At 38.4% G+C, this 26,213-nt stretch overlaps 1 protein-coding gene across 2 annotated transcripts; it reads left to right on the plus strand.

The window, feature by feature from the left end:
* The first annotated feature begins 3,693 nt into the window (after window positions 1–3,693).
* DNAJC27 (DnaJ heat shock protein family (Hsp40) member C27) lies at window positions 3,694–17,330 on the plus strand. 2 transcript variants are annotated; one of them, XM_039345926.1, is made up of 7 exons: window positions 3,694–3,757; window positions 8,930–9,012; window positions 9,542–9,611; window positions 10,367–10,531; window positions 11,029–11,151; window positions 12,365–12,525; window positions 13,545–17,330. In XM_039345926.1, exons 1-7 carry the CDS (start codon window positions 3,737–3,739, stop codon window positions 13,675–13,677), a joined length of 756 nt encoding a protein of 251 aa, XP_039201860.1. In that variant the 5' UTR covers window positions 3,694–3,736; the 3' UTR covers window positions 13,678–17,330. The 2 variants fall into 2 exon arrangements, with proteins under 2 accessions (XP_039201860.1, XP_039201859.1); XM_039345925.1 differs by having other exon boundaries at window positions 3,696–3,949.
* The last annotated feature ends 8,883 nt before the right edge of the window (window positions 17,331–26,213 follow it).

A 26,213-nucleotide genomic window follows, 5' to 3' on the forward strand; every position in this document is an offset into this window, starting at 1 on the left:
TATCATTGGGAGCAGTTGAGATGGCATGTTTACAATTGCCAAAGGTTGGATCTGATTTGAGAGTACTTAAATTCCAAATGGTATCATTTCATTTTCAGTTGCAATGTAGTATTGGTGATAAAATGGCTTGGATGTTTCTTTTTCTTTTAACAAACCATCATTCCTCATGTACTCTCATATCCTAGTAACATTGTAGTGATTTACTATCTTTTGTGCATGGAATGAGAACATTTTTGTTTTTCCAGGACCATGATAACTCATAAGGGTCATGATGATTATTAAATGGGTTTTTTGCACTCCTGTCAAGTTGGAGGCAAACTGATGAGCTCATTTGATCTCAGCATATTCCTTGTGTTCCAAAACTGATAGCAAAGAAAATAATCAGATTCAGATTATTTTTTGAATTTAAAGAATAAAAGTAATGATAATGTGGAAATGCTCTTATTCTTCCACGGCAGAAATAGTGAACTGAAGATAATTCCACTGAGAATGGAACCAATGATCACAGTGGAATGAAGAGCCAGTGAAAGAACTGACTCTTTGCAAATTCTCTTCACACAAAGAGAGAATTGGGATTGCCCACAAAGATAAGATAAAATAAGATAACCTTTGTCATTTTTTTTACTGCGGGCACAACTGCACACATCAAAAATGAAATTTAGTTGCTTGCTCTCAAAGTGAAACACATACACGACACACACTTAAAACATATTATGTACAACATATGTATAGACCCACATCCCTACATATACAAAGCAAATAAATATTAAATACTGTACATCTTGAATATATAACGGAAGGAGGAGGCTTGAGGATTCACAAGGTTGTTTAAACTTGTTGTGATAGAGAGTCATTTCTTTATATATTTTTTCTTTTCTTTCCATTCTATTTTTCTTTTTATTCTTTTACTTTATTGGTTTATATTACTTCTTATCTTTTTGATTGTAATGTTCAATAACATTAATATATTAAAGAGAAATGCTATAATTCTAATTCAGATTATCAATCACATCTTGTAAAGAAAACTGGAGCAGAGATAATGGGGGATATTTTCCAATCACTATTATGTATTTTCCTTTTGGCTTCCTAATTTAAAAAAATCTTCAATTGCATATCATAACTGTTGTTCTCTCTTCTGCTGGGAATATAATCTAAAATTTTATTCGCCTTTCCACAAATGATTAGCTGTATATACTGAAATCTTTATAATATAGCTTTCTATAGTTCTGCTTGACTATCAAAATTGACTATCAAAATTCACTTGAATGTGTTTTTTCTAGCCTAAAGTCCTGCTCAGCATATATAGATCGACTGGTTTAAGGATAATCTTAAATTTTTTTCACTAGGTGGTGCTATTTTGTTGCAAAAAATCTAACTTCATAAATCAAAATTTAGTCCGATACTTCTTGTTCTATTGCTTTGGGAATGTGATCCACAATACCAAGATAAAGCCACTGGACAGTCTGAAATGTTATAAAGTCTCCTGCTTGAGAGGGAGTTGGATTAGAAGACCTCCAAGATCCCCTGCAACTCTATTGTTCTATTATCTATCTATCTATCTATCTATCTATCTATCTATCATGCCCGTTCCCATTTAGAGTCCGTACTCCTTATAAAGAAAGATAGATAACATGCCAGCTGATTGAATAATAATAATAACAATAATAATACCATAAAGGCAATCAACACTTGGGCAATTCCAGTCATTAGGTACACAGCTGGAATAGTGGACTGAACTCAAGCAGAACTAAAAGCAATGGATAGGAAGACCAGAAAAATAATGACAATGAATCATGCCCTTCATCCACGCAGTGACATTGACAGACTTTATCTACCAAGGCAAATAGGTGGGCGTGGAACGCTACAAGTACATCAGATGGTTGAAGAAGAAAAAATGGCTTTGGAAGAATATCTGAAGAACAATGATGAAGATGCACTGAAATTAGTATATCAGGAAGGCTTACTGACTACTGGAGAGACCAAACTGGCCTACAAGAAAGACCAAATGAAGAACAGAATAGAGGCATGGGAAGACAAAGCACTACATGGCCAATACATTAAAAAAATAGCTGGGAAAGCAGATAATAACAAGGCCTGGCAATGGCTAAGAGCAGGAAAATTGAAGAAAGAGACCGAGGGACTAATTCTGGCTGCACAAGACCAAGCCTTAAGGACAAATGCATACAAAGTCAAAATTGAGAAGACAGCAACAGACAGTAAGTGCCGCCTATGCAAAGAAGCTGAAGAAACAGTGGACCACTTGGTAAGCTGTTGCAAGAAGATTGCACAAACTGATTACAAGCAGCGGCATGACAAAGTAGCAACAATGGTGCATTGGAAGATCTGCAAAAAATATCATTTGACTGTAAGCAAAAAATGGTGGGATCATAAAATAGAGAAAGTCATAGAAAATGATAAAATTAAACTGCTCTGGGACTTCAGAATTCAAACAGACAAGCACCTGCAACATAACACCCCAGACTTAACAATTGTCAATAAGAAAGATAAAAAAGTCTGGATAGTGGACGTGGCAGTGCCTGGAGACAGTAGAATAGACGAGAAAGAACTGGAGAAGATAACAAAATACAAAGACCTACAAATAGAAAGACTGTGGCAAAAGCAAGCAAGGGTAGTACCAATAGTAATAGGCTCCTTGGGTGCAATCCCAAAACAACTGGAGCACCACTTGAACACCATTGGCATTGACAAATTCGCTATTAGTCAATTGCAAAAGGCGGCCTTACTAGGAACTGCTTCCATCCTGCAATATCTGTAATACCATCAAACATCCACATCTGCCTATCCCAGGTCCTGGGTAAGGACTCGATAGGTAGACAAAATGCCAAATCCAGTCTGAACATCTGGCTGACTGTGTGATGATCCATAAACATAATAATAATAATAATAGTAATAAAGTTGGAAGGGACCTTGGAGGTCTTCAAGTCCTACCCCCTGCTCAGGCAGGTAACCCTATACCATTTCGGACAAATGGCTATCCAGTTTCTTCTTTAAAAAAAAACATTAAAAAGCCTCTTTGTACAGTGTTCATTTGCTTCACCACTCAATAATCAAATCCAGCATGAAGATTTCTGCAATAAAGCTAGACTTCTTTTTAATAAGGCAGAATGCTGCATGGTTCATGAAGGGTTCCGAAGAAATGCACCGAACAGAAACATTAGAGAGGTTCAGTTTTTCCTCTCGTGCACCACTGCTGAGTTAAAATAAATTACTTCCACAGCCATATAATAAATGTAAAACTCCCAGACATTTTCTGCCTGTTGTCTTTATTCACTCTTTGGTCTCTGGGGAGACCAAGCTCTCTGCCTAATATACATCCAGCACTTTCCCGGCTTCTGCGGTGTCAGAAGTAGGAATCCAGACTTTTCATAATGGAAAGGGGGTTCCATTAAACAGTTTCGCTTCCAGCACAATTCTAGACAAAATGAGATACATATACTCGAACAGGGTTATTCCAGGTAACTATATCACTGAACGCTGCGATTCTATAGCAGCTTATCTAGAAACAATCACTTTGAAATCAAACTTGCCTCTGATTAAACAGAAACGCGGCAAATTCCCCTACTTTCCGACTACCGAAAGGACTACTTTGATTAGATCTCGCGAGACTTCCTTGCTTTTGCATTGAGCGCCCGGAGACAGTCCTTAGATAATTCTCGCGATATCATGAAGACTCGCGAAGCATTGTTGGGGCTTTACTAGCCTTGTTGAACCGACTATGGAGACGGAGATAACGGAAGTAAGGACTGGAGCCGGGGCATTGTGATGGTGATTTGCGCCAGTCTGTTGAGTTTTAGTCAGACCCCGTAAAGAAAGTGAGCTTCAGTCAGCTTCTCTAGTCTTACTCGCTAGGATGGAGACGAAACGGAAAGAAATGCGCAAGTCTTTAAGGATCAAAGTAATCTCCATGGGTAACGCCGAGGTTGGCAAGGTAAAAAAAAGTAGGAATAGAAGGAGAGGCGCCTTATTGGTCCGAAGCAGGAGAACGACAAGCTGGCTGACCAATTAGGTCTCTTTGCTTTATTAGGCCGTTGTGACACTCGATCGTTTGTGGAATAGAATGTGGTTTTTTTGGTCTGGAGAGGTAGAGGAGTTGGGTTAAGGTGGAGCTTCCAAAATGTTTTGCTATGTGTTATTAATTTTTATTTTAATTGTCAAATTTATGTGGCCGCCCATAACAAATACTCCTGAGCATTATAAAATCAATTAAATATTTTTTTAAAAAACTACTAAGAATAATTAACATTAAATAAATACATCCTATCCAAGATTTTTAAATGATATGGATTATTTCATTACATTTATTCACATGTAAACTCTGCAGGGTATGTTAGATGAAGGCAGTGGCAACTTTATTTGACTTGCTTTCTAGCTAAATTTACCATACTGTATTTTGGCTGCAAATATCCAGACAGGTCACTAGGGCACAGCAAAGAAACACAAGATTCTTGGCTGCCGTTTACTGGTCATGAAGAAGGGGATTCTTGCAACCCAGAGAGCTGGTGGTGAATATTGAAAAAAGATGCAACGTACTAGAACTCTTGAAGCAGCAATTGGTCCTCAGATAAAATCACTGTTGGTTAATATAAAAATAAAAAATGGTAAACAGCTTCTCATTTAAGAGAACTGACCAAGAAAATTGTTTTATTATTTCATTGGATTAATTCTTTAGTCAAAAAGTTAATAGCATAAAAGTAAAATTTATATGGTGCAATATAACAAGCATCAGTTATAAATCAATCAGTTATAAATAAATCAATTCAATAAGTTCTAATAAATTGTGTCAAACCTGACATAAGTGCCTCTTAAAAGTTGAAACCATATGATCTGGGACTCATAACTGGCTGGACTCTCAAGATGGAACATTGTTATTTTTCATTTTATTCTGCTCCTATTCAAGATATTAGATATTTATTTATTGTCACAACTTGTCTATGAGGGTAGCTATTCTACATTTGTCTAGTATAAGTGAATGCCACCACTGAGTCAAGACTTGTCCTCTGTGCTCTTAATCTGATGTATGTACAGTATAGCATCCGGATTCCATTAAAATGAAGATTTCCTTGATCAGAACATACAACACTGGATACTGTTGGAATTGAAAATGGATCTTATATGCAAATATGTACTTACTATCTAAAAGTATGGAGTGATGGATCTAGATGTACTTCTTAGATTATACTGGTAGAATTGTCTTTCTCAGTCCAATGCTCTTCAAATGATTTCTAACTTTCCAGAAGGCTGTGAAAACCTGACCCAAGTTACTAATGGAACTCTGATGTGGGTGCAGGCATATCTGTTAAGTTTCTAGTAAGATTTTTTTTTAGGGAACTTAATTTTGTAATTTTTATATAGTGGTTTCTTGCTTTGTTGTTTTTTTATCTGTTTGCTGACCAGAGTGTTTAGCTGTATAAAAATGTTATATAAATGAAATACAAAAATAAAAAATTAATGATTGGATTTCCCTGTCTCAAATGCACTCTAAATACAAGCATTAGCTTACAATGCTGCAGTCTCTATTGCACCTACTTTATTTTATATTTACTTCCTCTATTTTCTAGCAATTTAAAAATAAATTAGAAGCAGGGAGACCCAGGTCCTAGTTTTCTCTCAGGCAGAGAAGGCAGCTGGTGATCATGGGCCAGTCATTCCCTCTCACTCATCATCATTATCAGGCTCTGGGACAAGCTGGCTGAAAGACAAACCCTCCATGTTGCATCATACACTGATAGCTCCATTATGTGAACTGAAATGAATGCACAAAAATAATCAAAATTTGCAACAAAGTGGAACAAACGGTAGGAACAACACACACACATTTTTAGATTTTTATTGTAAACAAGAGTAATTTGAATAGGCAGGAGATAGTTTAAATGTTAACAATAGCGATGTAATTCAGCAGAAAGATGTGAGACGGCAGACTCTGCATTGCACAGTTTCTTAGTATTCATGCACATTTATATTAGTGCTTCACAATTTTTTTGTAATTGTGGTTCAATAAATCATTAATGAGGACCACTCTATTAAACAAATACCCACCCTAGTCTTTAGGAGCAGGGCAGCCAGCAAATAAAATAATTACGGTATTCTAATTCCACTTGTGTGTCCTTCCAATTCCATTTATTTTACTTATGTAAGTTCATGTGGGAGTTGTTGTCTTTTATGTTAGGCCTGTGCAGAGATCTGAATTTGAAAAGGAAAGAGTGATTCAGAGCTACATGATCCTAGGAAGGCACATTTGATTTAAAGAAGTACCAACGGATGCAGTCCACATACGTGACTGGAATCCCTTTAGATCTGGGTCACTGCCCGGCTGTGTTCTATTCATCTTGATCATGGATTGTTTTAGCCTTTCAGAATCTGATGCCTTCCAGAAGTTTTGGATTAGAACTTTCATGGTCACAACAGGCAGAGCCAATGTTTGGGAATGATGGCAGCTTAACAAAATCTGGTTTAAGGCATAGTAATTAAATGTTATTTAATTATTAAAAAATTTACTTCACTTTTCAGCTGAAGAATATTCCAATGTACAAGTAGTCCTTGACTTACAACATTTTATTTAGTGACCGTTCAAAGTTACAACAGCACTGAAAAAAATGACTTATGACTGTTTTTAACACTTACAATCTTTGCAGCATCCCCATGGTTGTGATCAAAATTCAACCGCTTGGCATATTTATGACAGTTTCAGTGCCCCAGGGTCATGCAATCATCTTTTGTGACTTTCCGACAAGCAAAATCAATGAGGAAGCCAGGTTCACTTAACAACTGTGTTACTCACTTAACAACTGCAATGATTAACTTAGCTATGTCAAGAAAGGTCATAAAATGGGGCAAAACTCCTTAACAAATGTTTCACTTAGCAACAGAAATTGTGATCATAAATTGAGTACTACCTGTAGATTTCAAAGACCAGTAATATAACCCTCCGCTTTACATAGTAGAGAAAAGAACACACAGGGCAAAAACAAGCCCAAACTCTCATTCATTATTTATATAGTGACAGGTTGGAATAGAAATAGTTGCTTATCTCAGGCTTGCTAGCAGAACAGTTCTGCTTCCCTCCTTTCCCCCCCCCCCCCATTCCTATAGAACAGGGGTGTCAAACTGCCAGCCCACAGGCTGGTTTCATCATACCAAAGCCGCGTCCATCCCATTGCTGGCAATGCAAAAAGAATCGCGATATGTCATGATACGTAATGTGACGTGGCGAGTTTGACACCCATGCTGTAGAATGATGGAAGGCTCCTGCCAGATAAGAGTTGAACGAGAGAAGATCTCTGTTTTCCTTCAGCTGCTTTGCTATAGTCTTATTCTTCGATGTAAGCAGAGTAAAAGTGATGAATGGCTCAGAGTAATAATAATGATGATGATGATGAAGGGACCTTGGAGGTCATCTAGTTCAACCCCCTGCTCAGGCAGGAAATCCTATACCATTTCAGACAAATGGCTGTCCAGTCTCTTCTTAAAAACTTCCAGTGTTGGAGCATTCACCGCTTCTAGAGGCAGGTTGTTCCACTGATTAATTGTTCTTACTGTCAGGAAGTTTCTCCTTAGTTCTAGGTTGCTTCTCTCCTTGATTAGTTTCCATCCATTGCTTCTTGTCCTGCCTTCAGGCACTTTGGAAAATAGAAAGGGTAGTTAATGAATCAGTACACAACCAAGCAGGTGGCCGGATTTGGGAACCTGACTGATTGGCTGTATTTTTATTTTGAACATATAGGTAGGTAGTCCTTCACTTATGACCACAATTGAGCCCAAATTTTTGTTGCTAAGTGAAACATTTGTTAAGTGAATTTTGCCCCATTTTATGTCTTTTCATGCCACAGTTGTTAAGTGAATCACTGCAGTCATTAAGTTAGTAACATGGCTGTTAAATGAATTGGCTTCCCCATTGACTTTCCTTGTAAGAAGGTACTAAAGGTGATCAAACCCAGGACACTAAAATTGTCATAAATATGAGTCAGTTGCCAAGTGTCTGAATTTTGATCACGTGACTATGGGGATGCTGCAAGGTCGTAAGTGTGAACAACGGTCATAAGTCACTTTTTTCAGTGCTTTTGTAACTTTGAACAGTCACTAAATCAACTGTTGTAGTCAAGGACTAGCTGTACTATTGCTATTAATACAACATTCCAAATTTCACATGAAAATGACAAGTCTTATCTACTCCCTATGTCAGAGGTCGCCAACCTTTTGGGCACCAGGGACCGGTTACATGGAGAGAGTTTTTTTCATGGACTGGAAGAGGCGTGGTTTTGTGTGCTGCCTGCATCCTGCAGATGGGTCTTTCTTTTCTATATGGATATCAGAATATCTCTTTGTAAAAGAACTGAAGTTCCATTCTATTCTTGCTATACAGTAAACTTATGGTGTTGCCTATATGAATAATAAAAACTGAAATATACATTTTGAGTAGGAAATAAAAAATTATATTTACTTAGGAGCCATTAAAACAGGCATGTCTCATTATACTTGTATGCTGACACCTACTTTGAGCTGATAAACCCACATCAAATCAAATTCCATGCTCATTTGATCAGTTTTATTTACACATATTTATTACAGATTCAGGTGGGCTCTGTTTGATAACGTGTATTTACTTATAGTTAATATTAGTTTTATGTATGTCATCTTTTGTGTTGACTCGTAGTTGACTGTAATAAAAATTATTAATACTTAATTACATAAATTCAGCTTTAAACTTAAATTTATATTACTTTTTATTTTATGTTTATTCCAGCTATATTTATTTGAGTTGTACTACTACTGTATTTACTTAACTGCTAGATCTACATAAAACCGTTTTTTAAAATATTTTAATTAGAATTAGTTATGAAAAGCAGAGCACAGACTGGGCTGAATAAATAGCCTATCCATTTGATAACAAGCTTTTTTGTTTACTTTTTAGAGCTGCGTCATCAAGCGATATTGTGAGAAGAGATTTGTGCCCAAATATCTTGCAACAATTGGCATTGATTATGGTGTCACCAAGTGAGTACCCTTCTTTTATAACAGGCAGCAGCTACCGACAACAGCTCTTGAAAATATGTGAGCAAAGCTAAAATCTGTACATGCAAGAGATGGAAAAATGCTCTTGATGATTCATCCACCACAATCATTTGTGATTTTTCTGCTCTGCTGTTGGTGGAAATAGCAGTTTTGCAGTTGGTGATGATTCAATACACCTCCCATTGCATATAATATGAGGCCAGTGAATGTTTTCCTGCAGGTGTCTTCGTGTATGACATAGGGAAAGTATTAAAAGTCTTATCAATTCTTTACTGTGATGCTGCTGTGTGCTGATTGTTCTTAAAGCTCCTTTTGTCGATTATTTAATAATTATAGCTGGTCTTAAATTAATCCTGGAACTTTTGCTCTGTTTTTTTAATGACTATACCAATACCCAATTCTGTTAGTGGCAAAACTTTCATATTGTGATGCTTATTAATGCTAGCTAAGTAACAGCAAGAAGATTCTTTAGAGTGCCCATACTTGCATCTTAGGACTCTTTTCCTTTTAGAGTGCAAATTAGAGACCGAGAAATCAAAGTGAATATCTTTGACATGGCTGGACACTCCTTCTTTTATGAGGTAAGAAAGGTGATGGCTTTTTTAGCAATGAGGATGGAACAAGTTATGCAGAACATGTGTGCCATGTAGTCCCCTTTTGGCTGAGCCTAATGTGTGAACCTAGCCACTGTGGGATATAAATAATGATTTATAATTTAGATTTGGTGGTTGCATTATGCAAACTTGGCATGGTGACTGATTTTATCCAGTCCATGGCTTGAAGTAAGTTTATTTATGGATGCTTTTTGGGGGGGTTTTCCCCCTCTTAAAATAGTAATTGCACTGAGTCTGTCTGCTAGCAGAAAATAAGCCAAGGATGAGTAGTTTGTAGCTATGTTGTTTAGAAGGAGAACGAATAGCTAAACTAGTTGGAGTGGTCATAGCGTGCAAGTACACTTTATTTGTTAAAATAATCACTGAGAAACAGCCCCATAATCTGTACATTACACCAACATTGTATCCAAGATTTTTTGTCTGAACTTCTCACCTCTATGTCAAGTGTACTGATGTAATAATTTTTTTGTCAACTAGTGCATGCTAAATGGAAACATTTGTACTCTTGCACTTTATCCAAATAGGCATATTTATATATTGCAAACTTGGACTTGTTCAGATGTAATGCACATATTATATTATTTCTGCAGTTGCACATAAATGGTCAGAAATTTATTTGCCCAATTTAAGTTGATGCGCTGCTTATTTATAGTTTAAGTCACTTTTTTAGAACTGTCTACTGGTTTATTAAATTCACCTGCATTATTTCTGCCTTATATTAGGTTCGCAATGAATTTTACAAAGACACCCAGGGTGTAATCTTAGTGTATGATGTTGGGCAAAAGGAATCATTTGATGCCCTTGACTTATGGCTGGCTGAGATGAAACAAGAACTTGGACCACATGGAAACATGGAAAACATTATTTTTGTGGTTTGTGCCAATAAGGTAAAGACTGGTAGAGGGCATTGAAAACTCATGTTCATTAAGTGCTTAAAGGGATTAGGAGCATATAAATCAGTGATGGCGAACCTTTTAGAGACCGAGTGCCCAAACTGCAACACAAAACCCACGTATGCATCGTAGGGTGCCGGGTGGCCATTGGGTGGGTGTGGCCCATTGGGTGGGTGTGGCCCATTGGGTGGGCATGGCTGCAGTGGTAACGGCAGACTGGGTGGGACTAAAAAGTTCAATCAATCAATTCCAACTTTGCAAGATCTTTTTTTTCCCCACAAGAAGTTGAAATTGACTGATTGATTGAACCTTTTTTTTTCACATGGCGGCAGAGGCCTAAAATGAAAAGGTTTTATAAAACCCATCTGAAGGCCTAGGACTGGGGAGAGGGCTCTGAATGCCACTTCTGGCACCCATGCCATAGGTTTGCCACCACTGATATAAATAATTAGATAGGATAATACTACAATGTTCTTTCATTTTTGTTTCAGATTGATTGTGGCAAGTTGCGCTGTGTGGATGAAAGTGAAGGACGATTGTGGGCAGAAAGCAGAGGATTTCTTTATTTTGAAACTTCTGCACAGACTGGAGAGGGAATTAATGAGATGTTCCAGGTAAAATCTACTATGCAAAACAAGGCAGTCCTCCTGCATCATTTTTCCTTGAAGCGTGATGATTTGTGCTTTGTAATCTAGATATCCTTGACTGAATTCTTCTTGTGAGAATCTGCTTCTTAGAATAGAATAGAGCTGGAAGGGACCTTGGAGGTCTTCTAGTCCAGTCCCCTGCTGAAGCAGGAGGACCTATACCATCTCAGACAAGTGACTATCTAGCCTCTTCTTAAAAATCTCCAGTGATGGAGCACCCATGATTTCTGGACTCAAGCTGTTCCACTGGTTAATTGTCCTCACTGTCAGGAAGTTTCTCCTTAATTCTGTAAGATGTTTTTGTAGCAACTGTTTTGTTTGTTTTGTAAATCTTTATCCTCATACAAAATGAAATGCTGTTGATCTTTTTCTTTTACCATTGTTACCTTGACTTGTTGCAAGTATATGAAACATTATTTGGGGGCATGAATACAAACATGCCAGAAATATTTCCAGTCATGAATGCAGATGTTTTTCTGTCATTTTTCACTTTTTGTTCTTAAGACATTATTTTATATTTTCTTGTTCTATTCTGAAGCTAACAGTATCTTTTCTTGACTTGGAGAGAAAATGTCTAAGGTCTCATCTTTTACTGGCAAATTCTCATTTATTCTCTCTGTCTGCATATGCAATTTTCTCTCTTGTTTTCCAAGGAATTTTAAATTAATTACCTCCCTTTAGTCTTTCAAATGGCACAGAGTTCTTTATGTAAAAAACAAACAAACCAAGAACAAATAGTGCAAGAGATTGTTTCAATATACAAGAATTAATCTAATGAATGATCTGAAGGCACATGGCACAATATTCCAACTGAAAATAAACCAAGAAAGCACTTAGTAAAGCGGCATGATGTAGCTGTATGCTTCTGCACTATTTGAAGATTTTCTGCTTGTAAGATTAAAACTCTTACAGTCCCTGTAGGCCAGGGGTAGGCAACCTCAACTCTTTTATGACTCTTGGACTTCAACTCCCAGAATTCTTGAGCCAGCATAGCTGAGGTTGCCTACCCCTGCTATAGGCCATTTCCTTTCTCACGATTTCTGAGTTTAAAACAATAGAAGGAGCTGCTAAAGGAAGGCAAAGAAAATTATTTGGACTTGGATCTGCTTAATGAAATAAAGATTACTGAGCAATGGGCACATACAAGAACTTTGTAACTTTGCCTTCTCCATGCTTGCAGACTTTCTACTCAGCTATTGTTGATTTATGTGATAATGGTGGAAAGCGCCCCATAACCAGCACAAGCAACAGTTTCACTAAGGAGCAAGTAGACACCATCCGGAAGATTCGCAACAGCAAGGATAGTTGGGATATGTTGGGTGTCAAACCAGGAGCTACAAGGTAAGGAAGGACCTAACCATTACAGAATAAATAATCTTTGCTGGTGCAGAAATGAGCAAGATAGAGTTGGACTAGAAGGAATAATAAAGCTCTGAATTTTGAAAATCTAAGAAGTTATCTACTAATTTATGGCAAGTATTTTATGTATAGATAGGAGATATTTGGCCAGTATATATCTTCACAATAATCAGCTATTTACCCTAGGCCTCATTTTTTTCCCTCTGGCTCCTAATGGATGTAAGTTCTCCAGTGTCCATTGACCACGTCAGTTAGTCATTGCTCATTATCCAGCCCTTTCTTCTGAACTGAGAATGGAGGGAGTACCGTCTATGACAAGAAATGTTTTCTGAAAATATGGTTATTCTGTGTCTGGAGTTAAAAGTCTAGAGCAGTGATGGCGAACCTTTTAGAGGCCGAGTGCCCAAAAACCGCCACCGCCGATCCCCCTTTGCCCCTGCCCCAGCTGTCCCTGCTCCACCCCCACCCTGCCCACCCACCAACTCCATGGCCCGACACAGATCGCCATGGCAGTCCAGCAGTGCCATGGCAGCCATGCCCTCCTCCTGCAGCATCATCTGCGCGTGATGGGGCATGAGCGCAGTGTCTTGTCCCCACTGCCCAGCTGCCATGTCCTTGGCTGCGCGATTCTCCGGTGAGGAGGGGGCCACAGGGGGAGGCAGGGCTGGGGCAACGGTGTACGTGCCCACAGAGAGGGCTCTGAGTGCCGCCTCTGGCACGTGTACCATAGGTTCGCCACCACTGGTCTAGAGCAATGCAGGAGATGAAGCTATAATGGACCTCCAAGTTCTGAATATAGCTGTATATTCAGTTTTATTTTTCTGTTTGTTTAGATTTCTATTAACTTGATGAACCGAAATGAATAATAATTGTAGTTCTTCATTGGTATAATTCAAATAGTTTTAGGTAGTTGAAAGACTTTCATTTTAAGATTTATCGTTCTATAAATAGACTCATTTATATTGCACTCTTCCATTATCTCTGTCTCTCTTGCTCTGCAGGGATGAAGTAAACAAGGCCTATCGAAAGTTGGCAGTGCTCCTCCACCCAGATAAGTGTATGGCTCCAGGCAGTGAGGATGCCTTCAAAGCTGTGGTCAATGCACGAACTGCCTTGCTCAAAAACATCAAGTAAAACACAAGAAGATGCAGCTTGTGCCAATAGCAAGTGATATAGCTATTCTGAGAGAGGCATCAAGAATTGCTCCTTGCAAAAGGAAGCAAGACCCAGAAATTCCCTAAAGGCAAATTTCCTTCATCATTTACTCTCAAAGCTGTTTTCTGTTCTACTACAAATAGGTCAATATAGGAGACCTCTTTGAATGCCTCAGGAACAGTAACAACAGTAATACCCTGTCCTTTCTTTTCCCCTGCAAAAAAATTGCCCATAGACTGAGATGACTCTAAAATATGTTACTTCTGTTTAAATCACTTATTTTAATATTGCTTATTATTTTCCTCAAAACCAATGCTGATATTCAGCCTCTAATGAAGCAATTAGTTGTTCCTCTTTGTCCTACACTGGAAATTATTTTATCCATATTTTTGAATCACTTCATTACTAAGTGGTTAAAGAATTCCTGTTTTTTCAAATAAAAATTGGAAAAATATAGCATAGTAGCCAGGATCGAAGCACTAGTAGCCATTATGAGCTGTTGATGGGACAGACAGTAACTCCTACAAAATGAGTTAGGTGGTAAGTTGATTTGATCATTATTTGAGTCATATTGTTCTAGGCATGTTTGTGTATACCTCCCTGGAGTTGGCAAAGAATGTAATCTTCACCAGATGTGAGATTCAATCACACAGAAGCTTAATTTGTCTTAATTTGTTTTCCCTTCCTCCCTAATTGTAAATTAAATCAGGGAAGAAGGGAAGGGAAAAAGGAAAAGCTAACTGTATATACTGAAGTATAATTAACAGAGCCCCTGAATTGAAAGAGACTAGGTGAAACAAACTCAGTGGTGGCCTGTTGATTTCATGATTGGTACTAACATGTTTGATTGATTGATTGATTTATATGCCACTGTGATTTTCTGAACAGCTTACATGCTTGTCCTAGAAGTAAATTTAAAAACATACAAACAAATAATTCCTTAGCAAGGAATGATACAAGAACTCCATATAAATAACACCATTACCCCAGTTATAAAAAGGAACAACATTTATAGCATATTTATATTTTTTTTCTAAACTTAAATGGGCATTAAGTTAGGGGTAGGGTGGGGTGTGATGCTATTCCAAAGAAAGAAATGAAGAAAACTCAACTGTATTGATAAGTGCTTCTTGGATTTTTTGTTGAAAGAATATTCAGGCAAAAGGATAACTATTAAGCAATACTTTTAACTCTTTTCTGGAATTGGTGCTGGCTTGTAGATCATAGAAACAGTTTTTCAACTACCTAGAATACAACCTCTGTCATGGAGTTTCTCCAAAAACTGATCTAACTTAGGATACAAATTATTGAAATTATTTACCATTCTAAGGATCATGGCATATTATCTGACAAAAGAGAAAGAATGCCTTATGAACAAATGGGTGAGTTGCCCAAAAAATCCCACTTCATGAATTTAGGAAGATTATATAGTAGTCCCAAATACTGAAGATCTTAGGCTTCATTAAACTAAAATTTGAGAAATTCTGGAGAACAAAACTCTTTTATATGTAATCAGTTATTTAGCTGATTTTTCTCATGGTCAAATGTAACATAGTAGTTGTAATGTGCAGTCAGACATTACCCTCCATCTAGCACCTATTGCTATTTAGAACATCTCAAAATAGTACAAAAAGTTAAGATGGCGGTGTGCCTTGATCTCTCTCTCTCTCTGATTCTGTTTCTCCAGTCCCTGTGAAGGCCCATAGGGATTGGCAACTGTATTACATCGTATATTGGAAGGTATGGGCGTAACACTCCTTTGGGAGTGTGTTAGAGGGTAGCAGTTGTACCTGAAAGTACATATTAATTGAGAAAATAACCATCAGGTCACCGAGAGGTTTCAGTTTTCAGAAGGTTTTGAGAATTTCCCTCCACAAGCCTTCTGTGAGTTCTTTGAGCCAAGGAAAGAGACGGTGTTCTCGGGATGGACATGGAGAAGTCCTGCAAGGCTGCCTTATAAGAAAAGTCTCACTTGTGTGAAAACTATCTAGCTTTTAATCAAAATACAGAAGGAGTAAGATGCTTCACAGCCAAAAAACAAGTTTATCCTCTCTGTATGAATATAAAACACACATTGCTGTGTGTGTGTCTGTGATAGGTTTCTGTGAATTTCTTCAATAATGTTCCTTTATTTCCTGTCTTCTAGAAGTGATATTTATTCTTCTGGTTGCTTGTGAATGCTTTGTAATGTCAAATTCCTTTAAGCTACTGGATATGCTGTATATTCATAAATTGCACTTTTTTTTTGCGATCTGGTTTGTCTAAATGTTTTACATCATTAATGTCCAAATGAGTCCTAAGAAGGAATTCTTGATAACCTTTTCATTCTTGAAATTCCATGTCCAGTTCTCCACCCTACACTGCTTATAGCTTATCGGATATAACAGTTTAGATATATAAGAAGCTGCAGGCTTTTCTGGTAACCTAGGATTCCTCTTTCTCCTGTTTGTAAATACAGGAGCTGCTTCAAAGAATAGGTATCCTTGGGAAAGAGGTTTAAGAAACTGCTCACTTCTCTTTACAAGACAATTTAATCTCCCTTCCCCATGCACTTGTGCTCTTATGCCAAATGGAAAGGGAGTATTCCAGAAGGGTTAAAATAGTACATTGTTGCACAATTAGGAATTTGTAAAATTGCTGCTAATGAAATTACATTGCATTCACTTTATTTTAAAATAGGTACCCTCCTTTGCATTGATTTTCAAATTACATAATTTCTAATTTGGTGTTTGTGTGTGAATAGCTCAAAGCCTTCGAAGAAAACTCACTTTCAAGAAAAAAAAATGGGAAGTTGTTGGGACAGAGTTCTTTGTAATGTCTATTAATGTATCAAAATGCCATCTTAACTGAAGGAGAGGGCAGTACTTATAGATCAGAACATCAAATATTGGAAAGATAACAGCTTGCTCAGATCCTGTCCTGAATATTTGTCTGGACAGCAGCTTGTTGTAATTTGTAATGGTGGGGGCACAATCAGCAAGGCACATGAAAGGCAACATTTTGCCAAAGCTGTTATCCTCTGGGCATGCCTCCTTTAATTGCAGTCTTTATTTAAAACACACAAACATACAATACACACACACACACACATTTTTGTGCAAAATATTGCTTCCTAGTGCAGGCTTTGCTTCTGAAAAAAATGGAACTAATGTAACTGAAGGTAATTAAGCTTCAGTTACATAATAGCAGGAAATTTTTTCCAATATATTTTCTGCTGTTCAGACTCCTAGACTTTCTGCGGGAGTACAGAATTTGAGTGCACTGTATTATTTGGCAGATTATCACTTAAATAAAATGCCTGTAGGCATAGAGGATCTTTAATGCTAATTGATAGAAAATGCACTCCTGCCTGCTGTTCTAGCCAAGGCCTTATGTACTTGAAATCTCTGTATTAAATCTACTGTGTCAGTTGTTTATTTTTAAAATATTTAACTGGGACTGAGACCCTTGTATACCTTTCTACCTGTTGGAACTATGGCAAATGCATTAGTTTGGATGAGTGCTAACTTAAAACCACCTACCTGCTTTTACAGTTATTTTATATACAGTATTGAGCTTGATGTTTCCTTAAATGAAAACCTGGCCTGCTATCTGCATTTTGTAATTAAATCTATGCTTGGCTGAAAAATCAACATCATGGTAGCCCTGCAATTCACTCTACCATGGCTACTCATTTTCCAAATCTGGATTTTTTTTTAGTTTTGTTTTTACACCAAATGTTAGGATCATTTCCTCCTCCTCCTCTAAGAAATCTGACAGCAAGAGATAAGCACATGATGTTTGGTAGCTGTTTCAAAGATGGCTGGGTTACAGGTCTCTGCATATAACGTGCATCCATCCATTTCTAACTGTATTAAAGAAGGACATTTGGTAATCAGTTTATCCAATGAAGTGGGGGCGGGAATCTGTCTTGGTGCTGAAATGCTTTGTGGAGCACAAGTCCTATATTACACCATTGAAGAAAGCATTGTCTTGGTGGAAAAATATACTGCAGTGACCACTGGGTGCTGCTATAGTTGGAGGCATGCAGACCTACAGTATTTCTAGAAACAGCATTTTGAGCAATGCATTACTCTTACTGGGAAAGCAGATATTTTCAAAATAGCTTTCATTTTGTGCTATACAATATTTGCTGACAGCTTTAAGACATATGATCTATGCCATCTATGATGAAACGTCTAGCACACAACATATTGTATTGTTTCACTTGAAACAAGTGGAATAATAAGGCTTAGATTGCCATACCACAAAAACTGTACAGCAATCTTATGGTTCATATTTGTTTGTTTGTAAAATTTATTGGCTGCCCCATCTTACCAAGCAGTAACGCATATGCTGTAAGAGTGGAAGTAGCTAATGTTACATTTGTGCTTTTGTTTCCTTAGACTCCAGTGTGACATGGCTGTAGAAAGCTACTGCAAGCAGAAATTGTAGAAATCACTTTCAAATCAATACAATTGCTATACACTCAGAATTATAAATTTGGGAAGTATTCTGGCAATTCCTTCCTTCCTTCCTTCCTTCCTTCCTTCCTTCCTTCCTTCCTTCCTTCCTTCCTTCCTTCCTTCCTTCCTTCCTTCCTTCCTTTCTATTTTGTTAATTCTATTAATTTTTATTTATTATTTTTTATTATTTTTATAAATATCTTAAGGCAGAGAACATTCCTAATACGCCTTCCTTTTCCTGTTTTCCTTACAACAACAATCTTGTGAGGTGGGTTGGGTGAGAGTGAATGACTGGCTGAAAGTCGTCCAGCCAGTGTTTCATGCATGTTCTAGCAATATCCACAATCTTCCTTCCTCCCTCCCTCCCTCCTAAGTGAGTTGCCCTCTGAAAAATCTATGGGACCACTTTTCCCTAAAGACATCTACTTGTCCTACCAGGTTAGACAGAGTGGGCACATTTGTAGTCAATTCCCTTAAACATCTTATGGGAGCTAGAAAACATTTCCTTTTCTATGGCAGTCCCTACTTTATGGATCACTCTTTCCCCCTTGAGTTCATCAGGCCTCCACACTATTAGTTTTCTGTAAAGTACTGAAGACCTGGCTTTTCACCCAGGCGCTGGAATAAGATAAGGTGACTGCATAAGCTGCCAGAGTTAACCCATGGTAAGATGGACAGCCAATAAATTTTACAAACAAATAAATTGTAATCTTGACCTGGCACCAGGTTTTTGCTTTTAATGCATGTGTTTTTTTTATAATAATGTTTTTTATGTTTTAACTTTTGATCGGGAGCTGCCCCAGACTTTGTTATAAGATGGGAGGCTATATAAGTGTTTAAAATAAATAAGAATAAAGACCAGATATGACAGCTGTAATTACCAAGCAACTATGTCAAGGTAGGAAATGGAACTAGGTGTATAGCCCCAGAGAACTTTGGAAAAAAGAGATTTAAGTTAACTTTTTAGTCTGCAAGTTCTGCCATGTCACCACAGGTATTTAAACTGATTCAATTTTAAAAAATTGATGACATAATAAAATAGCCTTTATGTTCAGCTATATCCCACAGTCTGTATCCCAGAAATTAATTTGTAACACAGAAAATAATCCAACATACAGGTTATATTGAAAGAAAATGAAAGCAAGTGAATTTTCAAAAGGTGAATCACTGAAGTGTTGCACAAATCAAGTAAGCAATTAATTTTGTATGCAGGTAGTCCTCAACTTAAAACAGTTCATTTAGTGACTGTTCAAAGTTACAACTGCACTGAAAAAAAGGAACTTATGAACGTTTTTACAACCTTTACAGCATCCCCATGATCATGTGACCAAAATTCAGATGCTTGGCAACTGACTCATACTTATGACTGTTGCTGCTGTGTCCCAAGCTCACGTGATCATCTTTTGCAACCTTCTGACAGGCAAAGTCAAAGGGGAAGACAGATTTCACTTAACAACCAGGTTACTAATTTATCAACTGCAGTGATTCACTTAACAACTGCAGCAAGAAAGGTTGTAAAATGGGGCAAAACTCACTTAGCAAATATCTCACTTAACAACAGAAATTTTGAGTTTAATTGTGGCGTAAGTCGAGGACTACCTGTATTCTTATTGTAAGGAATCTGAGAGAAAAACCCCTGAAGCAATACATTAAAAGCAACATTCAATACTCCTCCCCCCAGGGTCTCAGTGTTCGTTTGAATCCCAGCCAATCCACAGGTGGCATCCTGTTTTGGTAACTGGTCTTTTCGCACTTTTGATTTCTTCTGGCTCCAAGTGGAGATAAGGGAGAGACATTCCATCCCCTGGAGGAAGGGCATCCCACAGACAGTGCAAAGCAATCCCAAAAGCTCCCCCCCCCCCGTCCCAACAGAATGGCAGGCCACAAAGAAAGGCTACAGAAAAAGGGAAAATAGGCATAGGGTTAAATATATATTTCTTTGGGGACCTGACAGTTATTGTGCATGTGAACTGGAATAAACTGTGCCAATGACAGTGAACCTTTTAGAGACCGAGTGCCCCAAAATGCCCCACCCCCACCCCACCCCCTGCCTTGCCCACCTTCAGGGCCACCCACCGCCTCCATGGCCCATGCAGCAGATCGCCCAGGCAGGTGCCATGTCGGTCATGTTTTCCACCTGCACCCTGCAGCATCATCTATGTGCGATGGGGTGCGAGGGTGGAGTCTTTTCCCCGTTGCCCGGCTGCCATGTCCTTGGCTACGCTGCTCTGCGTGGGCTGCGCTCGGGGGTAAGTCTCCTCCAGGGGGGCTGCTGGTGAGGCCGTGGGGGGAGGTGGGCCTGGGGCGACGGCACGTGTGCCCACAGAGAGGGCTCTGAGTGCCCCCTCTGGCACGCCTGTCATAGGTTCGCCACCACTGAACTATGCTATAAGGACAAAATGATATGAATTACCAGGTGTAATAGTTATAGAATACAACATTTGTGACAGTAACTTGATTTTTAATTTTTTATTTAACTCCAAATTTCTACCTGTCCACAGTAGTGAAATGCAACTTTAAAAAAAATTAATTTATTAAAAACACCAAACATTAATATTTAATATGTTTATACCAACCCCTCATTGGATGTAATTTATTATATCAGTTGCTTGGTCTTTTGCTGGAAAGATGCCCAAGAGCAATTAGCAGTAGTTATTCAAAAATTTGATTATTCAAATTAACATGTATGATGAAAAGACAGCATGTATCAGTGAGGCCAAAGCAACATATTTCCTTAGGAAAGTCAGTTTGCATTCATATTCTCAGCCAAAGCTATTTCCATAATCTCCCAATCCACTTATCTGTTGAATGACCCAAGCAGCTTTTCCAATGTGTTAGTATTTCTTATCTAGCTGCTGCCAGTATGACTTTCATTACAGAGTTGTTCTCTCATCCTTAAATATAGAAAGTAGAATTAAGGTACGTAGGATTGAATCTGGTACCTAGTCATTTTTAATATAAAGTATGATACCGATTCAAAAAAGTGAGTGAATATGCCTAGCAACATACATTTTCCATTTACCTTAACCTATCCAGAAAAGTTAAGAGAAAAATTAATTAATCTTGTACATTGTACATACAGGTAGTCCTCGACTTACAACTGTTCATTTAGTGACTGTTCAAAGTTACAACAGCACTGGAAAAAAGTGCTGAAAAAAGTGACCATTTTTCACAGTTACCTTTGCAGCATTCCCATGATCATGTGATCAAAATTCAGGTGCTTAGCAACTGGTTCATTTATGACAGTTGCTGAATCCCAGGATCCCCTTTTGCAACCTTCATTTAATAACAAGTTTACTAATTTATCAATTGCAGTGATTCACTTAACAACTAAGGTAAGAAAAATCGTAAAATGGGGTAAAACTCACTTAACAAATGTCTCACTTAGCAACAGAAATTTTGGGCTTAATTGTGGTCGTAAGTTCGAGTACTACCTGTAATATTAAATATCTTGAAAAGAATTTGATGTTTGTTTCTTTAGTTTGTACAGAAGTGGCTTACAGCACAGTGGATGTCCATGGCATATCTGAAGCCTCTACTGAAATTTTTCTATTCAAGTCACCTTCCCAAGATTCCAAATATTGAAAAACTAAATAGAAGAATTAATTCCAGAGGAAATTATTCAAAGAAAAATAAATAAGTAAAAGGGAAAGCAAAAAAATAGAATCAGTTATCCAGATAAATGGTAGACTCCCTTCAAGGATATGAATGCTATAAACCATGTACCACACACATATAACACACATATACACACTACACACTAAGGTCACATACTAAATTTGTCTAAGGGCATATTGGAAGTATAGAAGATGACCTTGACAGAGAGAGATGATCCATTGCCAAAGCAACAAACAGTTTAACATGGCTTTAGCCTGTATGAAGAGAGAAATGTATGAAAAATTCTCAGACAGGGACTCAAAAAGATAAAAGAGGAATGGGGGAAGTATACTAGAATTTTAATATGGCCATTCTAATAGGAGCAGTTTTAGGCCTATGTGGAATCTGTTCCTTGGTTTGATCTTGTAGTGCTGATAGGGCTGTACTATAGTGATGTGATCAACTCACTCTGTGAAAATCTCCATTGTAGGGGAATAGGATCCATTTGTTTGGACTGCTTCTGGTGCCTGGTGGACACCACTGGGTTTCTAAAGAAACATTAACATTAAGAAACATATTAAACAATTCATCTGAAGGGATCTAGGAAAGTATGTGTTAATCCTTCCAGGTGGTTCAGATAAGAAATACAATTGTGAGTACTAACTCTGTCCTTATTGTAAAGTTACATTAACAGAATCTTGCAAGACTGAAAGTATTGCTCTCCTCCTCTCTTTTTACTCTCTAGGAAACTAGGAGGGGTCCCTTATGAAATGCTTCCCATATCCCCCACCTCCTTCTGTGGACTATAAGGTGACCAACCGTCCTCCTTTAGGGAGGACAGTCCTCCTTTTGTGAGTTCTGTCCTCTCTCGAAAAGTGTCCTCCTACATGTCCTCCTTTTTGATATTTAAAGACTAATCTGCAGGGCTTTTTTTTTTCTCATAGAACGCTCAGAATGGCGTTCCGGCACCTTTTTTGATGTTTTTTTTTCAACTTTTGCATGAGCTATGCTACTCCCCCTATTCGCTTTCGAAAGCCAATAGGAATTGCTGCTGAGCGCGCCAAAACATCCAGCTGGCAAACTTTGCACATGTAAGTTGTCTGCAGCGAAGGCAAATTGGCAGGAACTTTGCACCCCTCCCTGCTACCCAACTACACCATCTCCTAGTTAGTCCCAAAGATACCTGGAGGAGATTGGAGCGGCAAACGCCACGGTAACTTTCTCTTGATCTTTGGCCCTGCTAGGGCAATAATAGCTGCAGGTGCAAGAGGCAGGGGCGGCGGGGCTGCTGTGGGCAGGGGTGTGAGGGGCGGCGGTGGCCAGCTGCCCCCCGTGCTATGGGAGCCATGGGGCCCGCTCTACACAGCGGGGCAGCAGTGCTGGCAGGGCAGCTGCAGGTGGGGGCACGGCATGTAAGAATAATTACAATATAAAATGTTATTGTTACAAATGTTTTTTATTATGCATTTATCATATTATAGTGTATTCTGTATTATTGTTGCAATGAATAAAATGTTTCTTTTATTTATGATATTTTTTCTTCAATTTATTTGTGTCCTCCTTTTCATTGTAAAAACGTTGGTCACCTTAGGATTGAGATATCTTTTAATGATGGTTATCCAACCTGCCGTTCTTCCTCCTGTCTCCCAAGGTCATTCCCACATACCATTACAACATGTCTTCTCTGTCACTGTGCCTGTCCTATAGAACAGCACCCCCTCAAGATTCAGATGGTCCTAAATTCTGCTAGCCCTTCAAAGCCATAAGATCTGATTTTTCCAGTAGGCCTTTAGCTAGGAAGTTAGTTTCTATGTTTTCACGAATACATTTATTGTGGAGTTCTTGTTTCTCTATGAATTTGGTTGTTTCCTTGCCAACATTTCATTACCCAACCAGGTAACATCATCCTCTATTTATTGTGGATATATGGTGGTCTCAAGTAAGATGTGTTTTAATTATTGTTTGGCTATTTTGGTGATTTTTAAACTGTTAGCTGTCCCAAATCACAGGTTGAGTAAGCAGCTATGCAAATTGACTAAATAAGTTCAAGTAGAGGCTAGAAGACATCATCACGAGATGCTTTAAGATCAGACATGTCAAACACAAGACCCGGGGGCCGGATTTGACCCACGAAATGGTTTCATGTGGCCCGTGAAGCCATCCTGGAAACAGTGAGGGAATGGCCCCCATTGCCTTGGCCCTGGCCCAGGCCGGCCAGGAGCCAATGTAGAATTTTGTGGTGGCCATCTATGCTGAAACGCATTCAGTCTTAGCTCCACAAGGCCATCTGGAAACAGCGAGGAACCAGCCCCTGCCGTGTCGGCCCTGTCCCCTGGGTGCATGCTGGGGAGGTGTCACCCTTTGTGAGGAATGAAGAAATGCACCATCGCCTGGAAGTGGCTAGCAAATGGCCCTCACCTATTTCACATATCTGGCTTGATGGGCTCCAGGGGAGGGGTTTCAGCAGGCAGTGAGGCTCCTCCAGTGGACCATGCCTTGGCACTTGCCCTGGTCCCACCCCCTTCTGCCAGAGACCCTCAGATCTATCCCACTCCTGGCCAGGCTCCCACACGCATCCTTGACGCAAACGATGTACAGCTGGCTATGCCCACCCAATAGGCCACACTCCATCCGCACCCACCCAGTAGGCCACATCCACCTGGCCCCCCCGAGGGCAACCGCAATGCTGAATGCCCTCAATGAAATTGAGTTTGACACCCCTGTTTAAGATGAATTTCTGCGGGGAGCAGGGTTCAGCTTAAATGGCTCCTCCTGATACTGAAAGTACTGGGGTTATGTTTTGGATAGTTGTACTTTAGTTATGGACCAGCCCAAGAGGCTTCTTGGATGCCATTTATATGCAGAAAAGCACTTAGCATTAGTTGAAACCCATTTAATTTAAAATCTTTGCTTTAATAATTTCATTAATTTGTATTTTGATATAATACATCTAAGAAATAATTTGAAAAAAAAAAAACAGAATTTATTCCAAGGAGTTGAACAATTGCAACCCCCACATCTTAAAAATATCCAGGAAAGGGTAATTTTCTGAAGCAGTTCTGCTTTTGAACATCTCTTAACACTAGGAAGTCGTTTGTCGTTTATCCTTTTATCCCTGATCAGCTTCCCTGTTATTTTCCTTCATTAGTAGTCCAGCCCCCTCTTGCCTTCGGAAGAAATAGATAGCAAGTCTACTTCATTCTCTGATAGCAAAACATTCATATATGGAAAGAAAGCCATTGTGTCTCCCCCTCATGGCTGTTTCATCTAGGATCTTCACAATGCTGGTGACTCCAGCCCCCCAAATTCTCAGTCTGCATGGCCATTTCTGAGTTGGAGGAGAGTGGCATAATAGCATTTAAGTTCAGAAATATTTTCTATGCAGTATCTAATTTAATGGACTCAACCACCCCCTAATGTAGTTAAAACACATATTAGCTCTGGTAATGAATTTATATAAATATTTATAAAAGGATTGTTTTATTAATACTGCAGTGTAATTTCCTCTGAGAGAACTTCATTCTCTGATAGCAAAACATTCATATATGGAAAGAAAGCCATTGTGTCTCCCCCTCATATTTAACCCTTAGTGTTTTCATTGCATTTTGTTATTTGCTTTTTCAGACAGATGATGATTCCCCTAGTGACTCACATCAATTAGAAGAGACACAGACCTTGCCCTTGGCTCCAGCCTACAGTAAAATAGGCAAGGTACATAAAGAGATGGGCAGAGGAAGAAAAGGGGAAGGAGACTAATTCTCAAGGCTGGAGGGGGTGGGTGGGAATGCGAAATGGAACAAGTCATAATGCTGGCATGTTTTTATTGGACTTTCCAAATCCTTCACCATTATAATAATTTTCCTTTAGTTTGTGGAAAGCTGACATATATCTTAATTTAAATCTGCCTATTATGGATCTATTGGGGGAAGGGCTACAAACCTCTCATCCAGGGCAGAAGTTTTATTTCCTAATTCAAAATGGATTCACATGATCATGTGCACTTCCTTTTTTCCTTGACTAATCAAAGCTTGGTTTCCTGGTATAAAGGCAGTGTGACCCAAAACAAAACACTAGTAACAAAACATAAGTGCTGGCTGTTTCATCTAGGATCTTCACAATGCTGGTGACTCCAGCCCCCCAAATTCTCAGTCTGCATGGCCATTTCTGAGTTGGAGGAGAGTGGCATAATAGCATTTAAGTTCAGAAATATTTTCTATGCAGTATCTAATTTAATGGACTCAACCACCCCCTAATGTAGTTAAAACACATATTAGCTCTGGTAATGAATTTATATAAATATTTATAAAAGGATTGTTTTATTAATACTGCAGTGTAATTTCCTCACTTTAAAGAATCTTGTATCTAAAATAATTCTGTAAGTTCATCGGACTGGATGAAATTAACATTCAAAAACATCACTCAATATAGCATTTATTTGTTTACCACCTTTATTTTTACAAATAACTCAAGGTG

This window comes from Crotalus tigris, unplaced genomic scaffold (genome assembly GCF_016545835.1).
Source record: "Crotalus tigris isolate CLP2741 ecotype Arizona unplaced genomic scaffold, ASM1654583v1 scf7180000017987.690289119674:8195010, whole genome shotgun sequence".
In the NCBI taxonomy this organism is placed as follows: Eukaryota; Metazoa; Chordata; class Lepidosauria; order Squamata; family Viperidae; genus Crotalus; species Crotalus tigris.